We start from the raw sequence: 25,478 nt of genomic DNA, 5'->3' as shown, positions 1-25,478 counted from the left end.
TTTTCCTTAATCATTATCATTTTCTCCAGGCAACAAACATCAGACAGAAACCATTCTAGAATACTTTCCATCAAAATCATTTACTTGTTGACCCTTATTATTTAGAAGGGAGACTTCTAGTTTTCAAAGTGTTCATACTTTTGAAAATCCAAAGAGAAACTTGTTAAACTTTGCTGTCATAAGGTATAGGTTTGTCTAAAGAAGGTCTTTAAATACATTTATCTGAGACTTGGAACTAATGCACATAACCAGTTTTCCCCATGGTTCCTGACTACTGATCATTATGAGAGAAAGGCCCATAGAATTTTCTGATTGGAAAACTTGTGTTATTCTTTTGTTACATTTATTGTTGCAATAAAGTTAGATTAGTGTTTTATAGTGCTTTATAATGGATCTTGGGCTAAATGCTGCAATGTGATATGGAAAAGATTTTGTGCTATTTCTCATGATACACTTAATCTATAATATCTTGCTTTTGACCTTGACCTTGATTCTCTAATGTTTTTTTTTCAACTATGACATTGATTCTGTAATGTGTTTTTGACTGTGACCTTGATGTTTTGATTTCTTGTTATTGACTGTGACCTAGATGTTGTAATTTCTTGTTATTGACTGTGACCTAGATATTGTAATTTCTTGTTATTGACTGTGACCTAGATATTGTAATTTCTTGTTATTGACTGTGACCTAGATGTTGTAATTTCTTGTTATTGACTGTGACCTAGATGTTGTAATTTCTTGTTATTGACTGTGACCTAGATGTTGTAATTTCTTGTTATTGACTGTGACCTAGATGTTTCTTCATTTTGAAATGTGACCCAAACCCACTATAAATTGTTACTGATAGGTCTGACCACACTGGTTCAGTTCTGTATTTGGGAGTGTGGAGGAATGGACCTAGCTACACTTCAGGAGAAGCTCACTTGTGCAGTGAAGCATGCCCTGTGTGACATTGTTATGGAGTTCTATGTTCTAACTGCCTCCGTGTGTCCTGTACCTGTACAGTTACAGGATCTTCTACCAATGCCTGCCTACTCAGCACCTTCCTCACCTATTACCAAAAAAGGTAAGGCCATATATAGCCATTGGCTCAGACATGGTTAACATCATTAAAAGAACATCAGGAAGGAAGTTCTACAACAATTTCTATTTTCCTAACTTCTTGACTTTTTACAAACTGACTTCTTTACAAATCTGCTACTGTAATTGTAGCCATTTCACTTCTTGTGACTCCAGCTTCTCGTAACCCTCTGTTGCCTATGGTTACTGTAGTCAAGTTCACACAATATAAAGAACTGAAACACATAGAGCATTGTTTGGAAGGTCACCAATATATATATAGATACTTACCATCTAACCCTTTGTAATTTGACATTGACATAGATTTGCTGTCATTTGTTTCTCCATATTTAGATGATATACCCATAAATCAGTCGGATGGAGGGATTCAGATTCCGGGTATGTTTGGGACCATATCAGAGTATACCTCTGCTGCATTAGATATTCCGAAAAATCTCAGTGTAATTTTTGTCTGGAGTTGGGCCAACTTTCAGTGTATTCTGAGACTATTTTCAATTAGCAACAGGTGTATTTTCCTAAAGTTTATCCAAAAAATTTACAAACACAGATTTACACACTGTATTTCATAAATAAATAGAACATTTTCTATGTAATGTATAGATTGGGGCTTAGGAGTAAAATACATCTTTTAAAGTATGGATTAAAATTGAAATTGAAATTATTTTTCTTAACACTAAAAGTCCCTTCACTCTGTGAAATACATTGACATTTAATATAATGCAGCAGACTTTGATATGTTCCTGATAGTGTGACAGGTGGTACAGGTCTTGAGAAAGAGTACAGTAGAGTGTTTCACAGAAGTGAAACCTATTCAGAGTGACTAGGACATGTACTCATTGTCAAGTGTTGTAGCACACCGATATTAACCTTCAGTTCCTGTGCAGTGTTTTGTGTTGCCTACTTGTACTGACAACAGAATCCATACTCTAAGCAGTAACATGTGAATGTTTTATGTTGGATGGCAGATAGAAATCTACAGGCCTTCATGTGTTCATAACTTTGTTGTCCAACACAAAAATGTTAAGTTTGTTTGTCTTGGCTTCAATCACAAAATTTCCCTATTGATACATGTACTTTGTGAAGTTATAGATCACAGTTGTGTATCACATACTATTCCATTTTGGTGTCATCAGGTAAGAGTTTGTATGAAAAGTTAAAAAGTCAGTAATCTGTTTTGTCCAAGCTTTCCCCCGTATTACTCATATTACCCAACCTCCTCAAAACTTTAATCTCACGTTCTTCCCAACTATACGGTGTGTCACATGCAATTTTATACAGTTTTCAAGATTTTCATCCAGGATATAGTGAATGTTCAAGTTCAAAGGTCAAATTTCTGCATTTGTGTTGCCATGACATTTGAATTACTCTGTAATTTAGGGGAGTTAATCTGTAGTAGTAAAGACAGGGTTATTAGCAAAGATGTTTCCATGGTATATTATGGTCTTATTTTGTAAAAGTTAATCTGTGGAACTGTTGTGATGTAGAAATCACAAAAGGCATAAGCAAAAAGGTGATTTGCATGTACTGTTTTATCTGGTAGTTCCTTTGTGTTTTCTTTCTTTAAAAAATGGCAATATTAGGATGTTTTTGATGTGCATATATTTTGTCAATATTTATTGTGTTGTAGTATTACACTGGAGTATTATACTGTTTCACTCTGCATGTTGCGATGATTTGTAATTGAAGTCTTTATAAGTTGTTCCCAATATGTAATATGTATTTTGTATTATGATTTAAAAGATTTTTTTACATAAAATTGTAAAATAATTCGTGAAAGTGTGCTTGTTTTTAAGATATACTGGAGATTAGATGATGAATTTTGGTTTTAACATGAGATATTATCGAGTGTTGAAATAACAAATATATGATCTAATTTCCAGTATATGCATAAAAACAACCATACTATCCACATTCTAAAATGTCTGATTGATTCTGAAAGGAAATTCAACAAAAACTAAGCCTGCACAATTCTGTCTGAAATGGTCCTTCATGCTGTCTTAGCCAATCGAAATAGACCTTTCAACCACATATGACGTAGAAGCGCCATTATTTCCCTGTCAACTTGTTGAAAGATTTGGGTCAGGATGTAGGTATTTGAAAAAGATTAAAACGTTTCTCTGCATGGATTATCTATGTAAATTATTATATATATATATATATATATATTGATTCATGGTGTATATACCTGAAATTTGTTATGTTTCCCTCTTATGGTGAAGATTGTTTACTACAGTTGATTAGTAAAACAACAGACAATGTTTAGAAACATCAAGAGGAGGTCATAACGGAAGACTCATCTGATGTTATCAGTGTGTTTCTTTCAAATGGCGATTTGGATTTCTGTGTAATTCTCTGTATAATTATCCAGTAAATGTTGTAGATGATACCATGTGACATAATTTGATTTAGTTGTGGTTTTATAGCGGAAATCCCTGAAATGAGAGTATGACCTACTTAATGATTACACTGTATCATCTTTATCCACATTCTGACATTACAGATACGCTCACATAACGCCAAGAAAAGTCAATCAGAACATGTCACAAAGATTTTCATTTTTGTTCTCTTCACTTCACATTTCAATGACACATTTCAGCATGTTGTTATAATAAATTACTCTCATGTTAATGACGATCATCTGCTTCAACTGTGTTAGCATCAGAATTTCATGAGCATGTCAGGGATAAGATAATGAAAATTATCCTATGAAAACATGTGTTACATAATCATTATTTTAAAATTTAGGCATGATGATAGTAATCTAGAAAAAAGGATATGTCCAGTGAGGATGACAGCTTTTATTACCTCTAACATAGTAAATGAATATCAGCATCATTCACTGTACCTGACCATTCCTACCTCCACCTCTACCTCATATCTACTCCAGCTCTTTGGCTGTTACCTAATATCTATATGTATCTATGAAACATTTCCCCATGGTCCTGCTTGTTAAAAAGTTGTATATCATGTTTTGATAACAAGTTCACATGTTTACCTGTTAAAGTGATGATTAAAGTTATTACCAAATTTCGTGTTAATTTATGGTATATACCAGTTATAGTGGTAAGTTATGATGTTAACCAGTTATAGTGGTAAGTTATGATGTAACCTGTTATAGTGGTAAGTTATGATGTTAACCTGTTACAGTGGTAAGTTACGATGTTTGTTACTGGTAATTTATGTTTTACCTGTTTTAGTGGTAACTCATATTACCAAATTTAGTGTTAATTTATAATCTATACCAGTTATAGTTACTGTGGTCAGTTATGATGTTAACCTGTTATGGTAGTAAGTTATGATGTTAACCTGTTATAGTGGTAAGTTATGATGTTTGTTAATGGTAATTTATGTTTTACCTGTTACAGTGGTAACTCATGTTACCAAATTTAGTGTTAATTTATAATCTATACCAGTTAATGTTTACTGTGGTAAGTTATGATGTTAACCTGTTATGGTGGTAAGTTATGATGTTAATCAGTTACAGTATTATGTCTTGATGTTTACTTGTTACCGTGGTAGATCATGTGTTTACCTGTTATAGTGATATGTTATGATGGTTATCTGCTGTAGATATCAGTTATGCTGTTCCTAAGTTGTGATATTACCTGTCGTTGTTGTGAATTTTGATGGCGACATGTTTTAATATTTTCCTGTTTTTTGTCTCTATCAGAAATAGTTCTAGAAAGGAGACACTCCATTGCCAGTCGTAAACTGTCAGAATCCCTAAAACTGACGGGTAACATTGGAGTGAAGCAATCTGAACATTCACCACTACAGTCACTTAAGGATGCTTTCTCCACCAAAGCTCGCCTGACATCACCACCCCCAGACTCACAGAAGGTATGGCTTAAAACCACTTCTCTTTAGATGTAACTTTATGAATACAGTTATTACTTAACATTGTTGTAATGTGACAATTATACAATGATTATTATGTATTTTTTCAGCTCATTCATGCTAATATTACATGAAATTTGTACAAATAAATCAAGTGAAAGAACATTTTTAGAACTTTAAAATAATAATAAAAAAAGAATCCATAAAAATGTGGTGAGATAGGAAGTACAGCAGTGCAGTTCATATCATTTAATCTTACACTATGTTGTGTCTATTAGACATTTGAATTCGGACCAATGTCTACTGCTTTGGGAACTTCGCCAGTACAGACAGAACGAGACAGTGAGCTTCAGTCTATTATAAGACAGTATGAAGAAGGAGAGCGAGGAAACTTGTCAAAGATGTTCACCTCTCTTCTTAAGGATTGGATGGAAATTTGTTACAAAACAGGTATACATTGTAAAAGTGGGGCATGAAGTTATATTAGGGCATCAGTTCTCAAGATACAGACAGCTGGTAATAAGATTCATGATGGAGTAGGGTTTATTTAAGTTTTAGGTGTTGCTTCCCCTCCCAGTGTGACAGTATTGTAGAAGGGACCCTGTCTTGTTGGAGGTGGAATAAGTTCTGAATTTATTCATAAAAACATATAAAAACATAAAATTGTGGTTGTATATCTATTGGTGTATTAAAAAAATCCTTTATTTAAACTTGAACTTTTAAAGTCAGAATTAATGATAAAGATCACATGAATTTCCTTGCACAGGTGTGCCTGCAGTCAGTAAGCTGGAGGTCAGTCTCCTATCAAAGTACTCTGTGGACAACTTTCTACGTGAATTCCAGACCGCAGTGACCACTGTATCCTCTGACATCAAGTCCATGGCGTTTCAGCTGGTCAAAGATTCCAGTGGTCAATGGTATGGGAGTCATCCCTACAGACCTCACAGACAACCTTTACAGGTAAGTTGTTTGGTCAGTGGTATAGAGGTCATCCCTACAGACCACACAGACAACCTTTACAGGTAAGTCTACTGGTCAGTGGTATAGAGGTCATCCCTACAGATACACAAACTTTACAGGTAAGTCTACTGGTCAGTGGTATAGGGGTCATCCCTACAGACCTCACAGACAACCTTTACAGGTAAGTCTACTGGTCAGTGGTATAGGGGTCATCCCTACAGACCACACAGACAACCTTTACAGGTAAGTCTACTGGTCAGTGGTATAGAGGTCATCCCTACAGATACACAAACTTTACAGGTAAGTCTACTGGTCAGTGGTATAGGGGTCATCCCTACAGATACACAAACTTTACAGGTAAGTCTACTGGTCAATGGTATAGGGGTCATCCCTACAGATACACAAACTTTACAGGTAAGTCTACTGGTCAGTGGTATAGAGGTCATCCCTACAGATACACAAACTTTACAGGTAAGTCTACTGGTCAGTGGTATAAGGGTCATCCCTACATACCACACAGACAACCTTTACAGGTAAGTCTGCTGGTCAGTGGTATAGGGGTCATCCCTACAGACCTCACAGACAACCTTTACAGGTGAATCTACTGGTCAGTGGTATAGGGGTCATCCCTACAGACCACACAGACAACCTTTACAGGTAAGTCGTTTGGTCCATAGTATGGCAGTCATCAGTACAGTTGATGTTTGGTTGTTGATATCAGTAATAAATGGTGTGTTGTAGATATATCACAAACAAATTTTGGTTGACAGGAAGAAGGTCAGATAGAGACATCATTAGACTGTGACAGGCGTAAACTACCAGGAGGAGAGGATGGCCAAATCATGCTGATTGGTCGTAATGTTGACCAGTGGAGGGCCAGCATTCAGGACTTCAATGAAGAAGAGTTCAGTGTGATGACATCTACCTCCTCTACAGGTAAAAGTGATGGTAACCATGGTTACACAACATAAATGTTTGGTTAGGTCAATTAGTTGGAGCAAGGAGCTCCATTTTTAATGGATAGGATGCCTTTAGCTTATTTTACTTAATTCTGCATTTACAGCATGCTCCAGTGATAGTATGAGAGAGTATATTTCTGTAGGTCAATCATCTTTCAGGAATTTTGTTTTCCACAATAACATATATTCCTATGGTCAAAGTTTAACTGAGATTATTATTGATGATTCAGATATATAGATATTATCATATTAAAAGGAAATTTGAAAATATTGAATGATCAATATATGCCACATGGTTTTTTCTTTAAAGGAGAGAATTTGTTGCACAAAAACCATGCAACTAATTTGAGTTGGTGAATAAAAGACTTGCTCAGGTTTTGAAGGTTCAGCTCAAAATCTAGATATTATTTTATTTTTGACAGCTATTCCGAAGCAGACATTTCAACGTTTTTCTCCCTTATTGCACACCAACCAAGACACGGTAGGACTGAATGAGCAGACTTTCATCCCAAGGCAGCGCCTCCTGATGCTGAGCATTCACAACAAACAAGTTGGTACCTCTGTATATCTCTCCTGGATTTTGATATTATGTTCAAATACAGGTTTTCATGTCTAGCCCTAAGTCACATCACAACATGATTGCCCAGTCATCCTTTTTCTGAACAACTCTGTTTTTAAACTTCATTGGTAGGGATGCTAATGACAAAAAACCATCAAAATGTTATTTTTTGACCTGCTGAAAGCCTAGGCATTTTGGCCATGAGGATGAATGGTGCCATTGAGCTGAAAGTTTGTTGGAATTTCGAGAAACAGAAATGAACATTGTTGTACATTTTGTTACCTTAACTACTAAGCTATTCAGCTATTGTTTTAATCCTTTGGTTATTGTTCACACTACACTTCTCCTGTCATATATGTGTAAGTCTTTACAGTCAGATGGCCATTAAGGCTAACGGGCCTCTTGGAACTGTTGGTTAACATATACCTACATTGTGGCTGATCCAAAGAACATTTGTTCAGCATTAGATATCTGTTGTTGTGTTATTGTGAGACTCTAGGATTGGAGAGTGTCTTGATGTTTGTTGCATCATATTTAGACATTAATGGTATATTATTCTATCAACTTTTCGACTAAAAAGACATTTATTACAACATAGAAACATTGTCCTTTTTAAAATTTAGTTTCTTGAATGCAATTTGCAGTAAAGGATAGATATAAAGAATTGTGTTTTTGATTACAGATTTCTGTCTATTCCTACAACTGGGCCCGTGATTTGTCCACTATGTTGAGTAATCGTGTGACACAGATAGTACAGTGGCACAACACACGCATCCGACTGCTGGACAGTGTCATTAGTCAAAAGATGGGCCTTTACCACCACTCTGTGTTTAGGGAGCTCAGGGGCAAAAAGGTACTCCATTTCTCACAAATCATGAAAAGAATTTTTGGTTTTGAAAAACAAATCATGTATTGAAATTTATCACAGTCATTGGGTACGTTTATTATTAAGTGAAGCGGGGGCCTCTCAGTAAGTTAAGGGCTTAGTGCTGTAAACAGTACCAGTAATACACATTGTTACATCTCTGTCATCTGTGTTACAGGAGTATGGACCTTATGCCTCTCTCAGCACAGATATAGATCACTTGATCAAGTTCACAGCTCCTAGTTCATCCTCCCATGAACCTGTTCGACGTCACAATAGTCTGTCAACATCAATCAACCAGCCAGTGCGGTCGTTTGATGAGTCCTTCAAAGACATCCAGCCTCAAAGGCCTCTTCACCAGACAAGCTTTGCCCACTACACTGATCCTGTTGCTATGCATGGCCTCCAGGCTCAGGACCTGCGCTCTTACAATAGGAAAGGTTAGATACATTTTAATTCTTTGTATAATAGGAAAGGTTAGATACATTTTAAGTCTTCGTATAATGTATCATTTTCATATTTGAAGTTCTACACAAGTGACAACTGTCTAGATTCATAGAAACATATCTTTCCAAGGCAACAAATGACATAATTTAATTAGTTAAATGGTGTAATGGACTGCTATTGCCTTCAGAGCACAACATCTGGAAGTTTATGAGTGAAAGTTACCACCCACTTTGCTAAACATACATTTTACACCTGTTGTAACCTTCCTACAGTGTAGTGTGTTAACTATATATTTGATGAAGCTAAATACCTGTAGATTTCTTACATCTGCCAACAATTAAAAATTTAAACCCCCTGAGGGCACAATGTTTTACAAAACTAAATTTAGATAGGGATTTAATCATGTTAAAGTTATTTTTGGTTTAGTCTACATTTGTCTTCATCATTATATAGTTGTTTCTGTCTTTACTTTCAGAGATGGAAAAATTATTGAAGCTCAATAAGTTGTATTGGATATGGTTTGAGAAAACCTCTGTCAACATGAACATGCCAATCTCTGTAAGTGCTGTTTAAATCACTGAGGATACTCTATCTGTATAAAATATCACACTGCAGTCTAATATACTGATGTCGCCTTATTTTGGTTAGCATCCTATGGCAAAGGTGTTTCACTTTCATGCTTTCTTAGATTTATAATAATTTTTCTATAGCCTTGTTCAGTATCCACATATTTGATATTTTCTTGATTCATATTTATCTTATGCATTTACCGTGTTCGAATATATCCTCTAATTATCAGGTACATATTTCATTTCCATACCTAGGTCACATATGTAAATGCTTAATTACCTAGGATGAAGTGATCCAGCTATTGAAACAGTCCTGTCGCCTGTACCATTATTGTGCCACTCCCTTGCTGTTTCACCCTTTGTGGCGCCAGAAGGTCATGGAGAAGTACAAGGTCACACAGAGGCCAACATCTGTGTCCTCCAATACAACAGAGAAACCAGAACCAAAGGCGGTAAGTCCCTGAACTGTAATAGAATGTGATTGTTTCATAGATCAGATCCGAGTAATTTACGACTATCAAGGGAGGATTTTTCCTTAACTCTATGCTTAAATATTATGTTGATCAGATGGTTGTCATCTCTAGGAATGATCACATAGGGCATGATGGGAGTCTGGTTAGTGAGGAAAGTTAGTGAGTTAGAATTATGAGTGAAGGATGACAGCTTGATGGTATGACATTTTAACCTGACTGACCCCCAGTAGCCGGTGGGCGGGGCCAAAAGGGGTCAAATGGACTTACATTTTAAAAATCTTCTTTTCAAGACCCAGATATGGTAGAATCAAATGCTCTTCATGAATGGAAGCATCTTAAGGTGCCTTAATTATCTAAATGAGTCTCACATTTCTTCCTCGGTAGGAATATTTTTTTAGACTTTACTGTAATTTTCATAGACATCTGTCATATCGAAAATATTCCCATGAATTGATATCATCAAGCAAAAAATCAATTTGTTTTCCTATGAATTTAACCATTTGATTTTTAACATGGATATTTCCTATAGAGGTAATTGTAAGACATGTTATATTGGTGATGTCATAATAGTCTTATAATACATGTCATACAATTTTTCTGACATGGTTGTAATACAAAGCCTAACAGACCAGTCATGTTATAAATATTGCCTTAATACTTATCATTTAGTTGTGATGTGTGTTACAGCGGTCACGTCACAGCTCTGGTACATCAGTGACCAGCATGAGGACGAAGAGAGCAGATAGCACAGAAGGTAAGAAGAGACCAACCATCAATGTCTCCCACCAGGAACATATCGGTGAGGAGCCATGGCATATCGACCTCCGTGCCAGCTTTGTGAATGAGTACATGCAGTATGTACAGTCTCTGGGGTTTGTCCTCATCCAGATGAGACCAGCAACACCTAAGAGAGCGTAAGTTTTAAGTCTTCTTCAGTCTAGTCTTACCACATTTCAATTGATTTTTTTTCAGATTAAAGAAAACAGTGATGACCTTTTATCAAATGGATTGATGATAAAATAACAAGACAATTTTTATTTGATGATATTGTTTCTGATTGAATGTATTTGGATTGTCTCAAAAGCTAAGCACTCAAATTCTATATGAGTGACTTCAGTGTAACTGAGTCCTTCATCAGTTGGCTCTGAAGATGAACAGTTGTTTAAGACGTGTGCTGTAATGTGTATTTGATGTCAACACTATCCGAGTCTGTGCTTAATCTGATGGTAGGTCACGCCATGTAAAGAAGTCCTCATTTGAACGAGTGTTTGTGGAAGGGGAGAGTATCCATGGACCTATAGGAACTGTCCACTATCTACAGAAGACTCAGGCAGGGGGTATAATGCTGATGGAACTGAGCTTCCGTGAACAGTATTTCTGTGTAAAACTATTTACCTGTGAATATACTCGTCTTGGTGTACCTGTCAACCAACAGGTGAGCAGTGTACTACATTTTCAGCGGTGTACATCTCTTTAATTTACTTGTAGTCCTATTCTAGTTCACCGGCATGTTACTGATATTTTCCGACTAGTTTTCTATAAGATACAGATTATGCAGGCCAATCTCTGCTTATGAATTATAAGAACATTTTGATATACTGTACAGTGGCCGTGGATATTTCCTACTTTTATCGTGTGAGCTGCTTGAAGTTTTTTTTATCTGTTATTTCATTCTGTCTCTTTGTTTATGAATGATTTGTTTAGATTTCTTTCAGTAACAACAAAATTTTGTAAATATTAAATGATCAAGGATACATTGGAGGTTGAGTAGATTCTTCACATAATTACCATACTGCAATGTGATTGGACAAGTCACCAAACCTTAATTTCTTAGATGTGTCTTTCTATAAGTGATCTCTAAACTTTAACCTCTTGTATGGTCTGTTTAGTTGAAGCTGCTGTTTGTTGAGGAATGTGAGAAGTGTAAGGATCTGATCCATGTGCATTCCTTTGCCCACGACTTCCACCTGCGATGTATCCACTCTCACATAAGTCGTCAACAGGTGTTTAAACAGAGCTACCACCTTACTGGCTTCCTGTCTGACTTCATGCAGGTCTATCCGTACCCACCAAACTTCTCCAGGAACTTTCTTCATGAGGGTAATTCTACTAACTGTGCATTTTTTTTATTTCACTTCATATATTAGTGAAATCTATTTTATAAAATGTCCAGTTGTGTTAAATTCCTTGGAATTCTTCAATGATTTATTTAATATAATATTTCCACAGTTGAAATATATATAAGATCGAGTACACATTTCATATTTCTTACAACCTGTAAAAATGATCAGTGAATGAGTGACATGTTTAATGTAAAAGCTTAAATGATTATAATATAGACACAATGACGGTGGGTCCCTTGACTTGTCCTGGATCACAGCTGTATGAGTTCATGCTTCAACATGTAAAACTGCACCAGATGAAGGTCATTGCCATGGTACCAAATGTGGATGCGGACATTGACAGTGTAAGTATTAACCAATGACTTTGTGTCACAATATATTATATTTGTAATAACAGTTTCATTTTTGCTCACATATCTAACAGATTTAGATTCACTCTGAAGTTTGACTGTTATCTATTTTTTTTAGATGAGTTCATCTTTAAGTAAATCTACCTTTGTGTTTTAGAATGTGACCTATCAGTGTTTCATGCTAGTTTTCTTCTTACAGGAATACCACTTTGTCAGAAGCAATGAATATGCATTAGTCTGCCACAAACTACGAAAAAATGAAGACCATAAACGTAAACAGAAATTGGATGATTATAACGTGGGACTTGTAATAACCCATGACTCCCAGCAAGTGAACTTTCAGAATGAGTCGGAGCGGACTTTACTGAAGTTACACTACTTTGTAGTGATGACTAGCTGTAGGGAACTTTTCCCCAAGGCCACCATAGATAATAAGGAGGGAACTAAAGGTGTTTTTCTGGAGGAATTAAGAGGTGGGTCCTATATACTAGACTATATAATTACTAGATGTCTACAATATCCTGGGTCATGTTCTAGGGTACTCTTCTTAAAGCATTTCCTGCATGTAAAATATTCAATTCTTACTTTTCTATATTTGGTCAATAAACTTTTGATTTAATTATTTCTATGAACTGTCCTCATTAGTTTTATGCTGTCTTTTCATTCTGAATTAAGTTGTTTTTCTCTTACAGCTATGGTAATATTGAATTTTAAAGAAAAAAATTGTTTTGAAGATCATATAAAAAAAATCAATGATAAAATCGTTAGCATCCCAGGCATCATATCTTATGTGTCACTGATTTAGAAGGATGATAAAATGTGAATGTGTATCCTTGGTCAGATCGTAGTAAGCCTGTCCCTGTGAAGCAGCATATTGGGGTAAGACAGGAAACTGTGAGGACCTCCCGCACCTCCGATGTCCACAACACACCAGGGTACAACTTGTTGATGGAGGAGGCACAACTCGCAAGGTATCTACCTTTGTTGACTTAACTCTGTGTGATTTATAATACAATATATCGGGTAATGCAGTGGTAACGCACTCGCCTTTCACCAAGCCGTTCGCGGTTAGATTTCCGAAATTTACGTGAAAAGGTAACGGGTCACCTGCCCAGCCAAATGGGTTTTCCCTGGGTACTCTGGTTTCCTCCCATAATAAGACCCCTCGCGCGCTTACATCTGGGCCAACAAGAGTGATTAGTATAAGTTAAAATTACTTGTTTTGCAATTGTTGTAAAATAAATAAAGTAAATATTTCATATTTATATATAACCAAATTTAATGTACAAGCGTAATTACATGGTGATGTTTACTTTTCAGAGAGAAAATCGAGAGTATGGTAGAAGTTTCCACAGAAAAGTGCCGTAAAGATTTATTATGGCAGCGCATGTTGGTAGGGGAACAATCTGAGGAGGATGGGAGACGTAAAAAACGTAGTGAAACAGAGGAGAGTCGAGATGTGGTAAGTAGGATGGATCGAAATTTGGATATCAGAATTACAACTGTGCCATTTTTTCTCCTGTAGTCATCAATCTCTATATACTTTCTTGAAGGGAAGCATCATGTGCTTATGTGCTTATTTACCGAGTTATTGCCCTGGTTTTCTTGTCAGAACTATTAGTTTTTGAGCTGCTGTCCATCCTATATATACACATGGTTCTCATCATGACACAAGAATGTTAAATACTACTGTTAATAAAAAAAATAATGAAAAAGTGACCCTTCGTTCTCTTGTTGGACATTCTGCCACTTGACTAAAGAGAAACTACTATCAGCTAAGACTAATTAGATGACCAGTATTCTCAACTTCTACACTTCTGTAGTGCTACTTGCCTCTTTTACTCAAAGAGTTATTGCCCTTTATGTTATTCTCGTTCATGCCATAACTTGTAATGATGCCCCCTACTTTGTTGTGTTTTAGAATAATTGTAACTCTGAAAGAGGAACCTAATAAACATGTAGTACATTTGTATTAAATGAATTTTTTGTGAAGTTTTTGTTTCCTGGTCGATGAAGTTTTGATCCTGGGTCTAGAGCCAGCCAACTTTGTGCACATATATATCTAATGATGTATTGTGTATCATTTAAATGGCATTAATGAATGGTATATTACCCTTGTTATGATAAACACATGGATGTGTGTATTATGTTTGTCAAAGGTTTTTACAGTGAAGAAAGCACACAATACTAAACTAAAAATCCTATCTTGTTGATATGAAGATTGTGTGATTTTAAAAATACAAACTCACATGTAAAGACAGTCATGAAGATATAACCTATATACTCATTACTTATGACAAAAATTTATATAAAATAAATAGCAATATAAAGATCAAATTTTGTATTAATGGCCTGTTACATATATATACTTTTCAGTATCAGAAGTTGTCTTTTGACGAGTTCCTAGAGCTGTTAGCCAAGGTGGTTAAGACACCACTGGGTGAGCTGGACCCAATGCTTATGCAGTTGGAGAGTATGAACTTTATGTGGTACAAAGGCTTGTTCCGAGTCTTACAGACACACTATCCTGAAACACATCGCTGTTTTTTCAGCCATGATGGACAAACACAGTACATCGTAAGAAATTACTTTTTACAATTCATTTTCAGAATGTTGCTTTCTACTTTGAAATGTCATTTTGTATATAACTATATATTCAAGATTCATTACTTTTGAAGGGAATTAGTTTTGATTCATTTCTAATTTGTTTCCTGTCACTATTTTTTATTTTATTTTGCAGCTTATCCTTAATCCTAACTACTTAGACATGTTTATGATGCTGATGCTGGACAACACTGAGAAAAGGACAGTGAGTAGTCATATACCATAGTCACTGTATTAAGTGTCCAGGGAGCTAGAAAAACTAAAAGCAGATGAAATAAACATAATCTCTTGTAGTTGCTGTGATTATTCTTACAGATAATTCAAGACATTTCACATTTTTCTAAAAATTTAAACACAGTAACCACCCCGGGAAATGGCAGGAATGTTTTTCAGCTTAAGACATTGAAAAAAAGCGCATTGAAAAAAAGTTGTGGGTAGACAATTTTCATAAGAATAATAGAATCCATGATTGGGCTGGTCTTGATAAAAGATTTGTGATTTGAAAGACTCAGTGAACTGTGTATTGAATTTTGTGTCATTGTATGTTAACAGGGGTTACATATAGAGACACTTGTGTTTGTTTGCAGGACCTATGTGCAATATTCCGAGAGTCCATCACAGACCAGGAGCATAGTCCTGAAAATCCTAACCTCAGTGTACTGGGCATGCACTCACATGTTGAAGACTTTGTCAACGTTTGTTGCTACCACCTCTGGGCGTCCATGGTGTGACATGACAGTATTACAAAGTGACATCACAGGACATCAAAAACAGATAAACAAATCAACGTCATACATTTAAAATAGACAGTTTAGATTAATTATACATGACATAGACACATGCTTGATGCTTTGAACAGCTATAACGCCATACATGTAGCACCATAAAGATACACTCAGAATTCATGTCGTTAAATCTCTCTCTAGTCATTTATTGGAAGGCATTTGGGACAACCAGATTTGTGCAATCAAAAGATTTCTGAATTAAACTTTCGAGTTTTTGAGGCACTGAAGAAATGTTGCCTATCACCTTTTACAGTTAGACCTTGGTTTAAGAGACATCTTGTACCAAGCTTGATGTAAAGGCCATGACATTGTGTAATTTTTGTGAATTTGTCTTTTTATTTCATTTTAATGTAAAAATAGAAACTATAGAATCTATGGTATGTTCACTAATATGACTTGAGTAAAGTTGAATAAATTTGTGTCTTCAACATTGTACTTGGGATCTCCATGTGCATAGGAAACAGTCATTCAACATGGGTATGATATTGTTATCATTTTGTGAGACTTCCTACAGGTGACAATAGTATCCATTCTATTTATGGTGGTTCTGGTTGAAGGTCATTAAAGTAAAAAGCTGTTTAAAATTGTATGAGATTCTTTAAAATTGATCATGATATGGGACAGTTTTGATTATTACTTGAACCATGATGTAATTCTTGGCAAATCAGTTGCATTATATATATATTCAATACCTTGTTAGTTCATTTGATCATGTTTAACAAAAACAGTTTCTTTTGATCTTGTGTAATCCATCTTGAGTTTGTTGACATTGTACCATTCTTGAGATTAAATTGTGAATGCAATATTAAACAATAAATCAAGGTTTCTCAACATCCAAGAATCCTTTATTTACTGTTTTATGTTTCCATATTCTAAGGATCTCTACTGAATACCCTGTGATATCCATCCAGGAACCTAACCGCAATCCGAGACTTTAAGAGTGTTGGTTCTCCAATATTGTTTTCTGTTGGAATGCAATATTATTAAAATCAACCTATCCCTTTTAATTCAATGTTTTTAATAGTTTATATGATGTGTAACATTAAACATGGTGATGATTTGGGATAGATACCACAAGTTTACATAAATAGCAATAATGTTACCATAGACCTTACCTCTAAGTCATAAAAATATTGTTTGTTAAAGATTTCAAATTATCAGAAATTGAATGATGCATTAAACTAATTTAAAGGAAAGTTATTATTAATAACTAAAAACTTAACATGTAGAATGTGAAAAAAAACACATTGAAAGTTTTTAGGTTTTGTTGAAAATAATTTGAGATTCACTTGTCTTAAATTACCCGATATATTGAAATGAAAGATTTGAAAATCAAATTTTTTTTTTTAGTTTTGACTTAATGTTGACTTAATAATGCACAAGAAAATGAATTGTAAGTCAAGTGTCTAAGTGTTCGAGATGAAGTGGTCATGTTTTGACATTCCTTTACAGAAAACATGAGCTCTTGACCATTATAAATAATTCTGAAACATGAACAGCTAATATGCCTGATAAGTCGCATATAACAGCATGTTTTAATTAGGATGCAATTATAGGTACCATATTTTCAAGATTATAAGCTGCAACTTTTTTTCCTGTGTGTTTGGCGTGCAGCTTATGTGTGGAAATAAAAATATTTGGGAGATTGGAAAAAAAATGAGAGAATGAAAAAAAAATATAGAGGCCTTAATAGAGGTATATGTTTGTGGGTGTGCATGTTTGGATGTTACTATGAGGTTGAATGTGTATATGAATATTTGTGCAGGTGTATGAGTATGTTGGATGAGGTCAAGTGCGAGTGCAATTCATAATTCAATGTCTTTCATTTGAAAGTTATCATGAACTACCTTAATGTATAAAAATTCTGTACTTTGTCAGCAACAATGTATGTTGTTACTGTCAATATGATTCTCCCTAACACCATTAGGTGTACTTTTGTTGGAACATTAAACCCAAATAAAAATGTTTTTGCTGAGAATATGCCTGTGACTTTCTTTTTAAACCTATCTTTGTGGATTATAGTGTAATAGATAACAAGGATGAGGAAATGTAGGAAAAATTACGAAAGTCTTTATAAATGTAGGAATTTTACACAATATTTAATTACTTATACATGTGTATAGACAGCTGATATTTTATCTGATGAAAGTTAAATTGAAGATGTTGTTGCCAGATTAAGTTGGGTTTTTTTTGCATGCTTTCGTAAATTTGTTGTCAAGTTTCATTTGACCTGTTTTCATTTCAACAGAGTTAATACTTTACGATAAAAAAAAATGGCAAACCCCCGAAGATTTTATTGACAAATACTGATAAAAAGTATTTTGGGCAATGCAGATGTTGAATGTGTTAGTTTCTGTCATGCATTTAATTTTTGCCTTTTAACATGCCTTTTTCATATGCCTCTCACAAGAACCTGTCCCATTACCACATCTTGTATCTTCCTGTCCCAACTCAATGTCATCACTACAGCTCCATCCTTTTTTAAAGGATTTTGATTAAACATTATGTATTTTGGCAAAGCATAAGAAAACCTCTGAAAAATTCATGATGGTGAGTTGAGAAGCTATTGAGAAACACTCCAAATTCTTGCTTACCAACTCTGAAGACCAACAGAACCATAAGCAATTCAAGTTACAATTTATTAGTTACTGAGAATAAGCCAATATTCCCACTTACTAAATCTGAAGACCCACAGGCAATTCAAAGTTACTATGTACCAGAACCAACATAAGTCTTGTGTAATGAATGAGAAACAGTCCATATTCCTGCTTATCAACACTGAAAGACCTGCAGGCAATGCAAAGTTACTATGTATCAGAACCAACACAAATCTGGTGAATTTAATGAGAACACTATTTACACTAGACCCGCAGGCAATACTTCAAAGTTACTATGTACCAGAACGGATATTCTAAATGGCAAGAAAATAACACTAATACATATTTTTATATAAAATTACCATTTAAATGAAGTCAATAAGAATGTAGTACATGATTTGGTGACTTGAAAACAAAATGATTGACTATTGTAAATATCCGTTGATTTTAAACACATGTCCTTTCTTCAGTAATTCAACGGCAACCCGAGCTATATTTTTGCTGTCATCTGAAATGAAATTTTAAAAACTGTAAGTTGTTGCATTACTCTTCCTTAGCAATTTCTGGTAAATTATCCTGCTGTAAGAATTACATTTTGTTGATGTCGTATCTTATCACCAATGCTAAGCAACCTTCCCACAGTCATTCCACCAAAGAGAATATGAGAAAGTGTTTAAGATTCTCAAGCAAACAAGAATGTTTCCATATTGATTTCATAAATATGTGTAATAAAGTAATTTGCATAAGTGACTTAACCAAATGTAAACATATAAAATCTAACCTACACTGCATTTAACATAAGTTATTGATTACAATATTACAATGTCCTTATAACCCAGGCTTCATTATCATAAGCAAAAGGTAATCAAAAAGCAAATCACGTAATAATGAATTAAAAGGTAACTAAGGGTTATAAAGGAAGTCTTGTAGCTGATCCACAATCATCTAGTGGCCAGTGAAGAATTATATGTCCCTGTTTAATCACAGCTATTTTTTGTGACTTTTTTTTTATATCACGGGATAGTGAAGGTGATATTTAAAAGGGTGTGGTTACCTATTCCGCTGTGATGGCGGCCTTCCAGATCTAAAGATAAACCATCCAGCATAGCAATCATCCCCTTTGGGTATTTACTGGTTACTGCTGCATATTCCTGGAAAATCAAAACATAACGATATCAAAATATCTATGTGTTTACAGAGTAAACTGAAATCTAAATTTTATATTATGTTTGATACAGTATTTTTTCTGCCTAAATTTCACAGACTGGAAATGACAAATTACCATAACATGACATTCACTCACAGAAATGACAATAATTACCAAAACAAGACATTCACACACAGAAATGACATTTTCCACAAAAACATGACATTCACACACAGAAATGACATTTTCCACAAAAACATGACATTAACACACAGAAATGACATTTTCCACAAAAACATGACATTCACACACAGAAATGACATTTTCCACAAAAACATGACATTAACACACAGGAATGACATTTTCCACAAAAACATGACATTAACACACAGAAATGGCATTTTCCACCAAAACATGACATTAACACACAGAAATGACATTAGCCACCAAAACATGACATTCTACCCAGAAATGAAATTAACCACCAAGAAAATGAAGACATGACATTCAACACCATACATTAACCATCAAGGCATTAATTACAAACAAATAACATTCAACAGTAAAGCATGACACAGAAATGAAATTCAACACAATGACATGACATTCAAAACACAAAAACAACATTCAATACTAACTAATGTATTCTAAAATTATAACAAATATATATAATTTAAATTTATGTTATTCAATACTATGGCAACATAACACACAAAAACACAACGTTAAACTTTGAAACATGACTATGACTATTTTAACATGATTTCTAGCATCAAAACATGGTGTATCGACACATGACATTCTAGCAGTTACCTTTTTTATATTGATCCATTGATTGAAGTATTGTGGCTTTCTAAAATTGAAGTATTTACACTGACTTGGTAACCTGAAAATTAAACAAAAACGGTGATAAAATCCTATATCTTTCGTATGATATTAATCTCCTCCCTAACACCACCAACAGCTGAATAAAATTTCATTGAAATCATTCAAGAGTTTTTCAGAAGTTGAAAATATTCAAAGTTTACAATGCAGGATGCCAGACAAAAGGGGAATCCAAAAGGTCATCCTGAAACCTAGTCTCAGGTGACCTAAAAATGTGAATGTAGGAGTAGCTGTTTACAGTTATATAGTCATGCTGTTAATGACCTTCTTGGGGAAAGAACATATAAGCATTATGATACATAATGAGTGTTCAGATGAAGATTGTTTTAAAGTTACAACAAGTCTTACATTGTCTTCAGATCCCAATCACCACAAGTCACAAATGCAAATGTATGGCCCTTGCTCAACAGTTTCTCTGCCATCCATTTGTCATATTTCTGGAAAAGAAAAACACTTAAAAAATACATCATGGGATTGATCAGCATTGGTCAGGTAACATGTGTTGTTCTACATCTAGGTTTTAACTTCATCAAATCATTGGCATTTCAGAAAAACAAAAACACAAAGCAACTAAAACATTTCATTACCAGGTATGCTGAAATTGAATATTTAGATGCTTGAAAGAAGTTTTTTTTTTAAATGTTTCTAACAGAAAGCTTGTACTTATGAAGCAATGTAAGCTTACATTTAATACATCATCTAGGTAATCTTGTCCATCCACCATCTCCTGAATGATCCCTGTTAGCTGTTTGAGAAAAGAATTTGTCAGTCAGAAGTATATGAACAATATACCAAGAGGTTTTCCTGCAGACACACATCATGTCGCCGTAGTCATGGGAGGAATTTTACACTTTAAATTGGTGAAAAAATTTGTAAAGAAACCACCTTCTGTGCTATTGAATGTATTGGTACATACAGGTATATACAATTTAATGAATATCTCTCCTTTATGTTTGGTAAATTGTGTAAACAAGTTTAAGCTGCCAAAAATTAAGATGGCCATCTCAAGTCAACTTGTCTATTTTGTTTTTTTTCAATGAATACTTAACTGAGAATATTTTTAACAAGGATTCTAGCCTCCAACCATCAAATGATCCTTTATTATAAAAGCAGATTTTATTATATTATTTATTTTAAAAAGTCTTTGAGCTAAGTGAATGTGCCCTTTTTAATCTTGATACTTACATTTGTACAAAAATGGCTAAGACGATTGTGGACCTGTGGCTGTACATATTGGTGGAATATAGATTCTGTAGCCAGTGTCTCTGTATTTATCATCACAACTGGGAATTCTATTATCTCCTGAAACAGATAGAGTGTCAAAATGTAAATAAAACTAATGGACAAACTACAAATTTCTCACATCAGGCTCAATGGGCCTGCATCACTCAACTGGCATTCAATGATTTTCATCATACATCAACATTAAAATCACATCATTGACATTAAAAGCCTTGGTTAATGAGAAGTTGTTTGAAGGTTTCAACAAATTTGACCCTTCTGATCATGAATATGGTTCAAAGTCATATCTTTTTTTCAAATGTTGACAAGCTTCACAAATTGATCCCTGTGCCTTTGAAAATAGGTCAAGTTTGTTTCTTTTTGCATACGTTGTTTGGCTTCATGCAAGAAACCTTCCACAAAATTGACCCCTGTGAACTTGAAATTTGGTCAAAGGCTATTCTTTCTGCAAATGTTGTCAGGCTTTAGACAAATAATCTTCCAGCCAAATATCACAATTCTAGGCCTTCTGCGTATCAGAAAGCAGTTTGAACAAATTTGACCCCTGTGACCTTGAATATAGGTCATGATCTCTTCTTTACACAAACTTTGTAGGACTTCATCGAAGGAACTTTCCAGCCAAATATAAGGATTCAATGTGATAAATCTACATGCAATTCCTGTCAGTCATTTTGATTGGACTCAAGAATTTCTTGAATTACTTCAATTTTTCAATGCGGAACCCATTGTTTTCAGCAATTTAGTTGAAAAGGACTCATAATTTCTTTTAAAAAAAGCCATTTTATTCAGTTATATGTCCAAATAGAAAATTTCAAAATATATATCATGTGTGGTACAAAATGATTTAATGGTACATATGGATCAAAATAATGGTACATACAAACTTTTGTTTGTGGCCCAAAACTACCTTAAACTTTTGTATGAAATGAGTGTTAGGGACCATTGTGGTATGGAACGACTGGCACCAGAGGGGACAGCAAAACATTTTTTAAAAAAAATAGATTAAGATAAGCAGGTTTGGGAAAACCACATTATTATGTTAACACGCCTATTAATACACCGATAGGGGTATAGATTTGTGACTGAAAATAGCCGAAATCACTTTAAACGTAGCTTTTCCAAATTTTTCGTCAAGAGGCATTTACTTAGATATGAAACATCACAAAATTCCAAAAGATCAAATTCATTAACAAAAGGGAAACTTCCAAAAATTGATGGAGTACTTAGAGCCTTAATGGCATGCGATGATAGCACATTTACTACTGCATACATCTATGTAGGCAGCATTTTCAGTAAACATATCTTTGTAAAAGAATAATTTACTTTGTCATAAACTAATGTGACATTTAATTAATTTTTGTTCATTAGATTATCCCATTATAAAAGATTTAATTAAAGTTCAGAAATTAAATCCTTGCTAAAATTTGTCTTGTCATGTTAAAGTAGACAATGAAAATCTATTCCAAGTCCGTGGTTGGAGATTACTATTTGGATAGTCTCAAATCTGTGTCTACACACCAAAAACTAGTTTTAGAAGTGAAATTTCTTTAGTGTTTACACGTGGTCATGTTGTGAACATATCGCCTGAACACAGACATTCCTTGGTGAGATGATACCCAGACACAGGAGGAGTCATGGAGACAGTAAACCTGTCAATCAACCAAACAATCATGTTGTGATGCCATACCAAGCTGGATTTTGCTGAAATGTAAGTAGTTTGTTACCATGACAATGTTAAAATTTAAAGACAGGTGTTCAGGAATAAATTTCTTCATATGGTTGTAGTGTTAGGTTGGAATTAGTAGTGTTTTTGCATTTTTAGAATTGTTTGAGTTGGTAGCCGTAGCAATCACATGTCAGAAATCATTGTTTTATTATTATTATTATTATTATTATTTACACAAATGTTATTTCTATACTATTAATGTAAATGTTGTGTAGTTTATAAGTATATATACATGCAAGGGTAAATTTTTCATAACCAATCTGATATACCTGAATATCTCAAAAATGACCTATAATTTCATGGGTAATGCTAATTAACTGTTTCCTGCTATCTTACCTGTGGACGTAACTTTACGTCCTCATCACATGTTGCTTCGAAGTCCAAGACAAGCAGATATTGAAATTGTTGGGGTTTAAGATTTCCTGTTGCACCGGCCATTTTATGTTTTCTCGGTCTTGAAAATGTTGATGATTTGAGCGAGGTCACACATATGTCCCGTTGTTGTGAAATAACAAAACGAGTTCGTAAAAACATACAGCAACGAGACCACATTTCTACTTTCAGTTTGATCGCTTCCGTTTCCGTTTTAGGTCATGTGATTGTAAAATTACCTTGACCTTGCTGTCTGCATCAATATAAGATGAGATCATCCCTGATGGACGTCCATCCTGTTTGAGGAGAATAACTACCATTTCTGTACAGTTATGTCGGATAGAACGGGGTTATATGGTATGTATGATTTTATTTCTTGAAATAAGAAATACTTTTGACAAGATTTGACCACATTACATCCAATCCGGACGAAAAATTCCATGTCAAATCGCTGATTGTGAAACGACAGATGTGAAACCAACAACATAGAAATGATATGTAAACTATGAATGGCAGTAATCTTAATTACCTTTAGGATATCTCAGACTGCAGATCTGTTTTTTAATTGTATTTATTGATCATATTACATAGATTATTGAAAACAAGTGAAATGATTATGGATGTTTTGTTTATAATAGGCTTCTTTTATTTAAGAGTTTGATATTACTAGATCATTAAATAAAAAAAAAATGTGTGCTTTGTCTGCAACTGCATTCAATCCATTTTGATATAAAGGTCTTATTTCATTATGTTTTAATTGTTTGTTCAAATATTAACTCTTCATATGACAAATGAGTCACAATATTAAGTACACAATTTTTTTCTTCTTGAAATTGATACTTTCTGATATTATTGATCAGGTATATTTAGTACAGACTTTGATACCACGACATGCTTTATTTTACAACAAGATTATATGTAAGCAGATGCGAACTGAATGACAAATATGGCAGTATGTAAATGCAATAGACTACAAATGCAAAAGCTCATTAGGATTCCAAATATTAAGGTGCCTGTCAGAAATTGATTGGATGTGCCCACTTTGAATGTTAATGGTGTACATTTCAATATATTTTTTATATGAACACTGATTGTATTTTTGAACATTGAATACCAGGTGAGGGATGCGGGCCCATCGATCAGTCCTTTTGCTTTTGCTTTTTAAAGTCAAGCATACCTCCATCCCAACCCCAACCCCTACTCTCAAACATGTATACACCTTATACAGTTACATTGTATTATGCCCTGTACTTACTTTGCTGGATATATAGTTATTACTTTGTCTTATCTTTGTCTTATCTTCCATTCAAAGCTTGTGTACAAGATATCACATAAGCTCCTTGACATATCTAGTTCAAATTTACACCATATCAGACATTAAAGTATTCAAGTATTACACCTGATAAGATTTGAGTGGTCACCATACAGTGTTACAGGTCAAAGATCCCCCTTGACCACTTTTAAAAATAAGAATATGTATACAAAATATATTGTGAACCCCAAAACAGACTTAGTTTACATACATATCAACACCATAGCAACACAACATTATGTTCTACACTTTATTATACTTTGGTAGTCACCAGTCAGTGTTAAAGGTCAAAGATCACCTTTAGCTTTACCACTTTTGAAATAAAAAGCTTGAAAACAAGATATCTCAAGAACTGCTCAACACATTTAGTTAAAATGGGAAAAAAAAGTCTGGGAGGAGAGTTATATGTATAAATCTAGTCGAGTCCCTGCTCACTTGGATTAGCCATTGTTATGTAAAATACACTCCTTCACTTATCAAGAAAATAGACAAGAACCTATTACTGCATCCTATTATTATTATTATTATTATTATTATTATTATTATTGGTCTATTATTACATGTAATACAATATTATACGAAAAGT

General features: G+C 34.3%; 2 protein-coding genes across 2 annotated transcripts in view; one reads left to right on the top strand and one right to left on the bottom strand.

Annotated features, from left to right (window-relative positions):
- The window catches only part of LOC132561330 (KICSTOR complex protein SZT2-like), an 80,042-nt gene extending 62,453 nt beyond the window's left edge, over positions 1-17,589 (top strand). Inside the window, exons 43-62 of the mRNA XM_060226056.1 lie at positions 848-1,066; positions 4,751-4,920; positions 5,196-5,367; positions 5,684-5,877; positions 6,648-6,813; positions 7,259-7,386; positions 8,078-8,248; positions 8,439-8,700; positions 9,183-9,265; positions 9,561-9,728; positions 10,437-10,663; positions 10,980-11,184; positions 11,639-11,849; positions 12,089-12,216; positions 12,422-12,695; positions 13,064-13,193; positions 13,543-13,684; positions 14,599-14,799; positions 14,963-15,031; positions 15,414-17,589. Coding sequence (XP_060082039.1) covers positions 848-1,066; positions 4,751-4,920; positions 5,196-5,367; positions 5,684-5,877; positions 6,648-6,813; positions 7,259-7,386; positions 8,078-8,248; positions 8,439-8,700; positions 9,183-9,265; positions 9,561-9,728; positions 10,437-10,663; positions 10,980-11,184; positions 11,639-11,849; positions 12,089-12,216; positions 12,422-12,695; positions 13,064-13,193; positions 13,543-13,684; positions 14,599-14,799; positions 14,963-15,031; positions 15,414-15,557 — 3,464 coding nt within the window. The 3' untranslated portion in view covers positions 15,558-17,589. The remainder of the gene's footprint in view (positions 1-847; positions 1,067-4,750; positions 4,921-5,195; positions 5,368-5,683; positions 5,878-6,647; positions 6,814-7,258; positions 7,387-8,077; positions 8,249-8,438; positions 8,701-9,182; positions 9,266-9,560; positions 9,729-10,436; positions 10,664-10,979; positions 11,185-11,638; positions 11,850-12,088; positions 12,217-12,421; positions 12,696-13,063; positions 13,194-13,542; positions 13,685-14,598; positions 14,800-14,962; positions 15,032-15,413) is intronic.
- A 958-nt stretch (positions 17,590-18,547) lies between these two features.
- Positions 18,548-23,760, bottom strand: LOC132561793 (ERI1 exoribonuclease 3-like). The gene is made up of 7 exons (XM_060226496.1): positions 23,545-23,760; positions 21,426-21,542; positions 20,926-20,985; positions 20,589-20,677; positions 20,169-20,241; positions 19,263-19,359; positions 18,548-18,716 (listed from the first exon to the last, which is right to left on the bottom strand). Exons 1-7 carry the CDS (start codon positions 23,758-23,760, stop codon positions 18,634-18,636), a joined length of 735 nt encoding a protein of 244 aa, XP_060082479.1. The 3' UTR covers positions 18,548-18,633.
- Positions 23,761-25,478: the final 1,718 nt, after the last annotated feature.

Source organism: Ylistrum balloti, unplaced genomic scaffold (genome assembly GCF_031769215.1).
Source record: "Ylistrum balloti isolate Yb309-2 unplaced genomic scaffold, AGI_CSIRO_Ybal_v1 Utg369668, whole genome shotgun sequence".
In the NCBI taxonomy this organism is placed as follows: Eukaryota; Metazoa; Mollusca; class Bivalvia; order Pectinida; family Pectinidae; genus Ylistrum; species Ylistrum balloti.
Note: the sequence above shows the minus strand (reverse complement) of the source record. Positions and strands in the feature narration are given on the sequence as shown.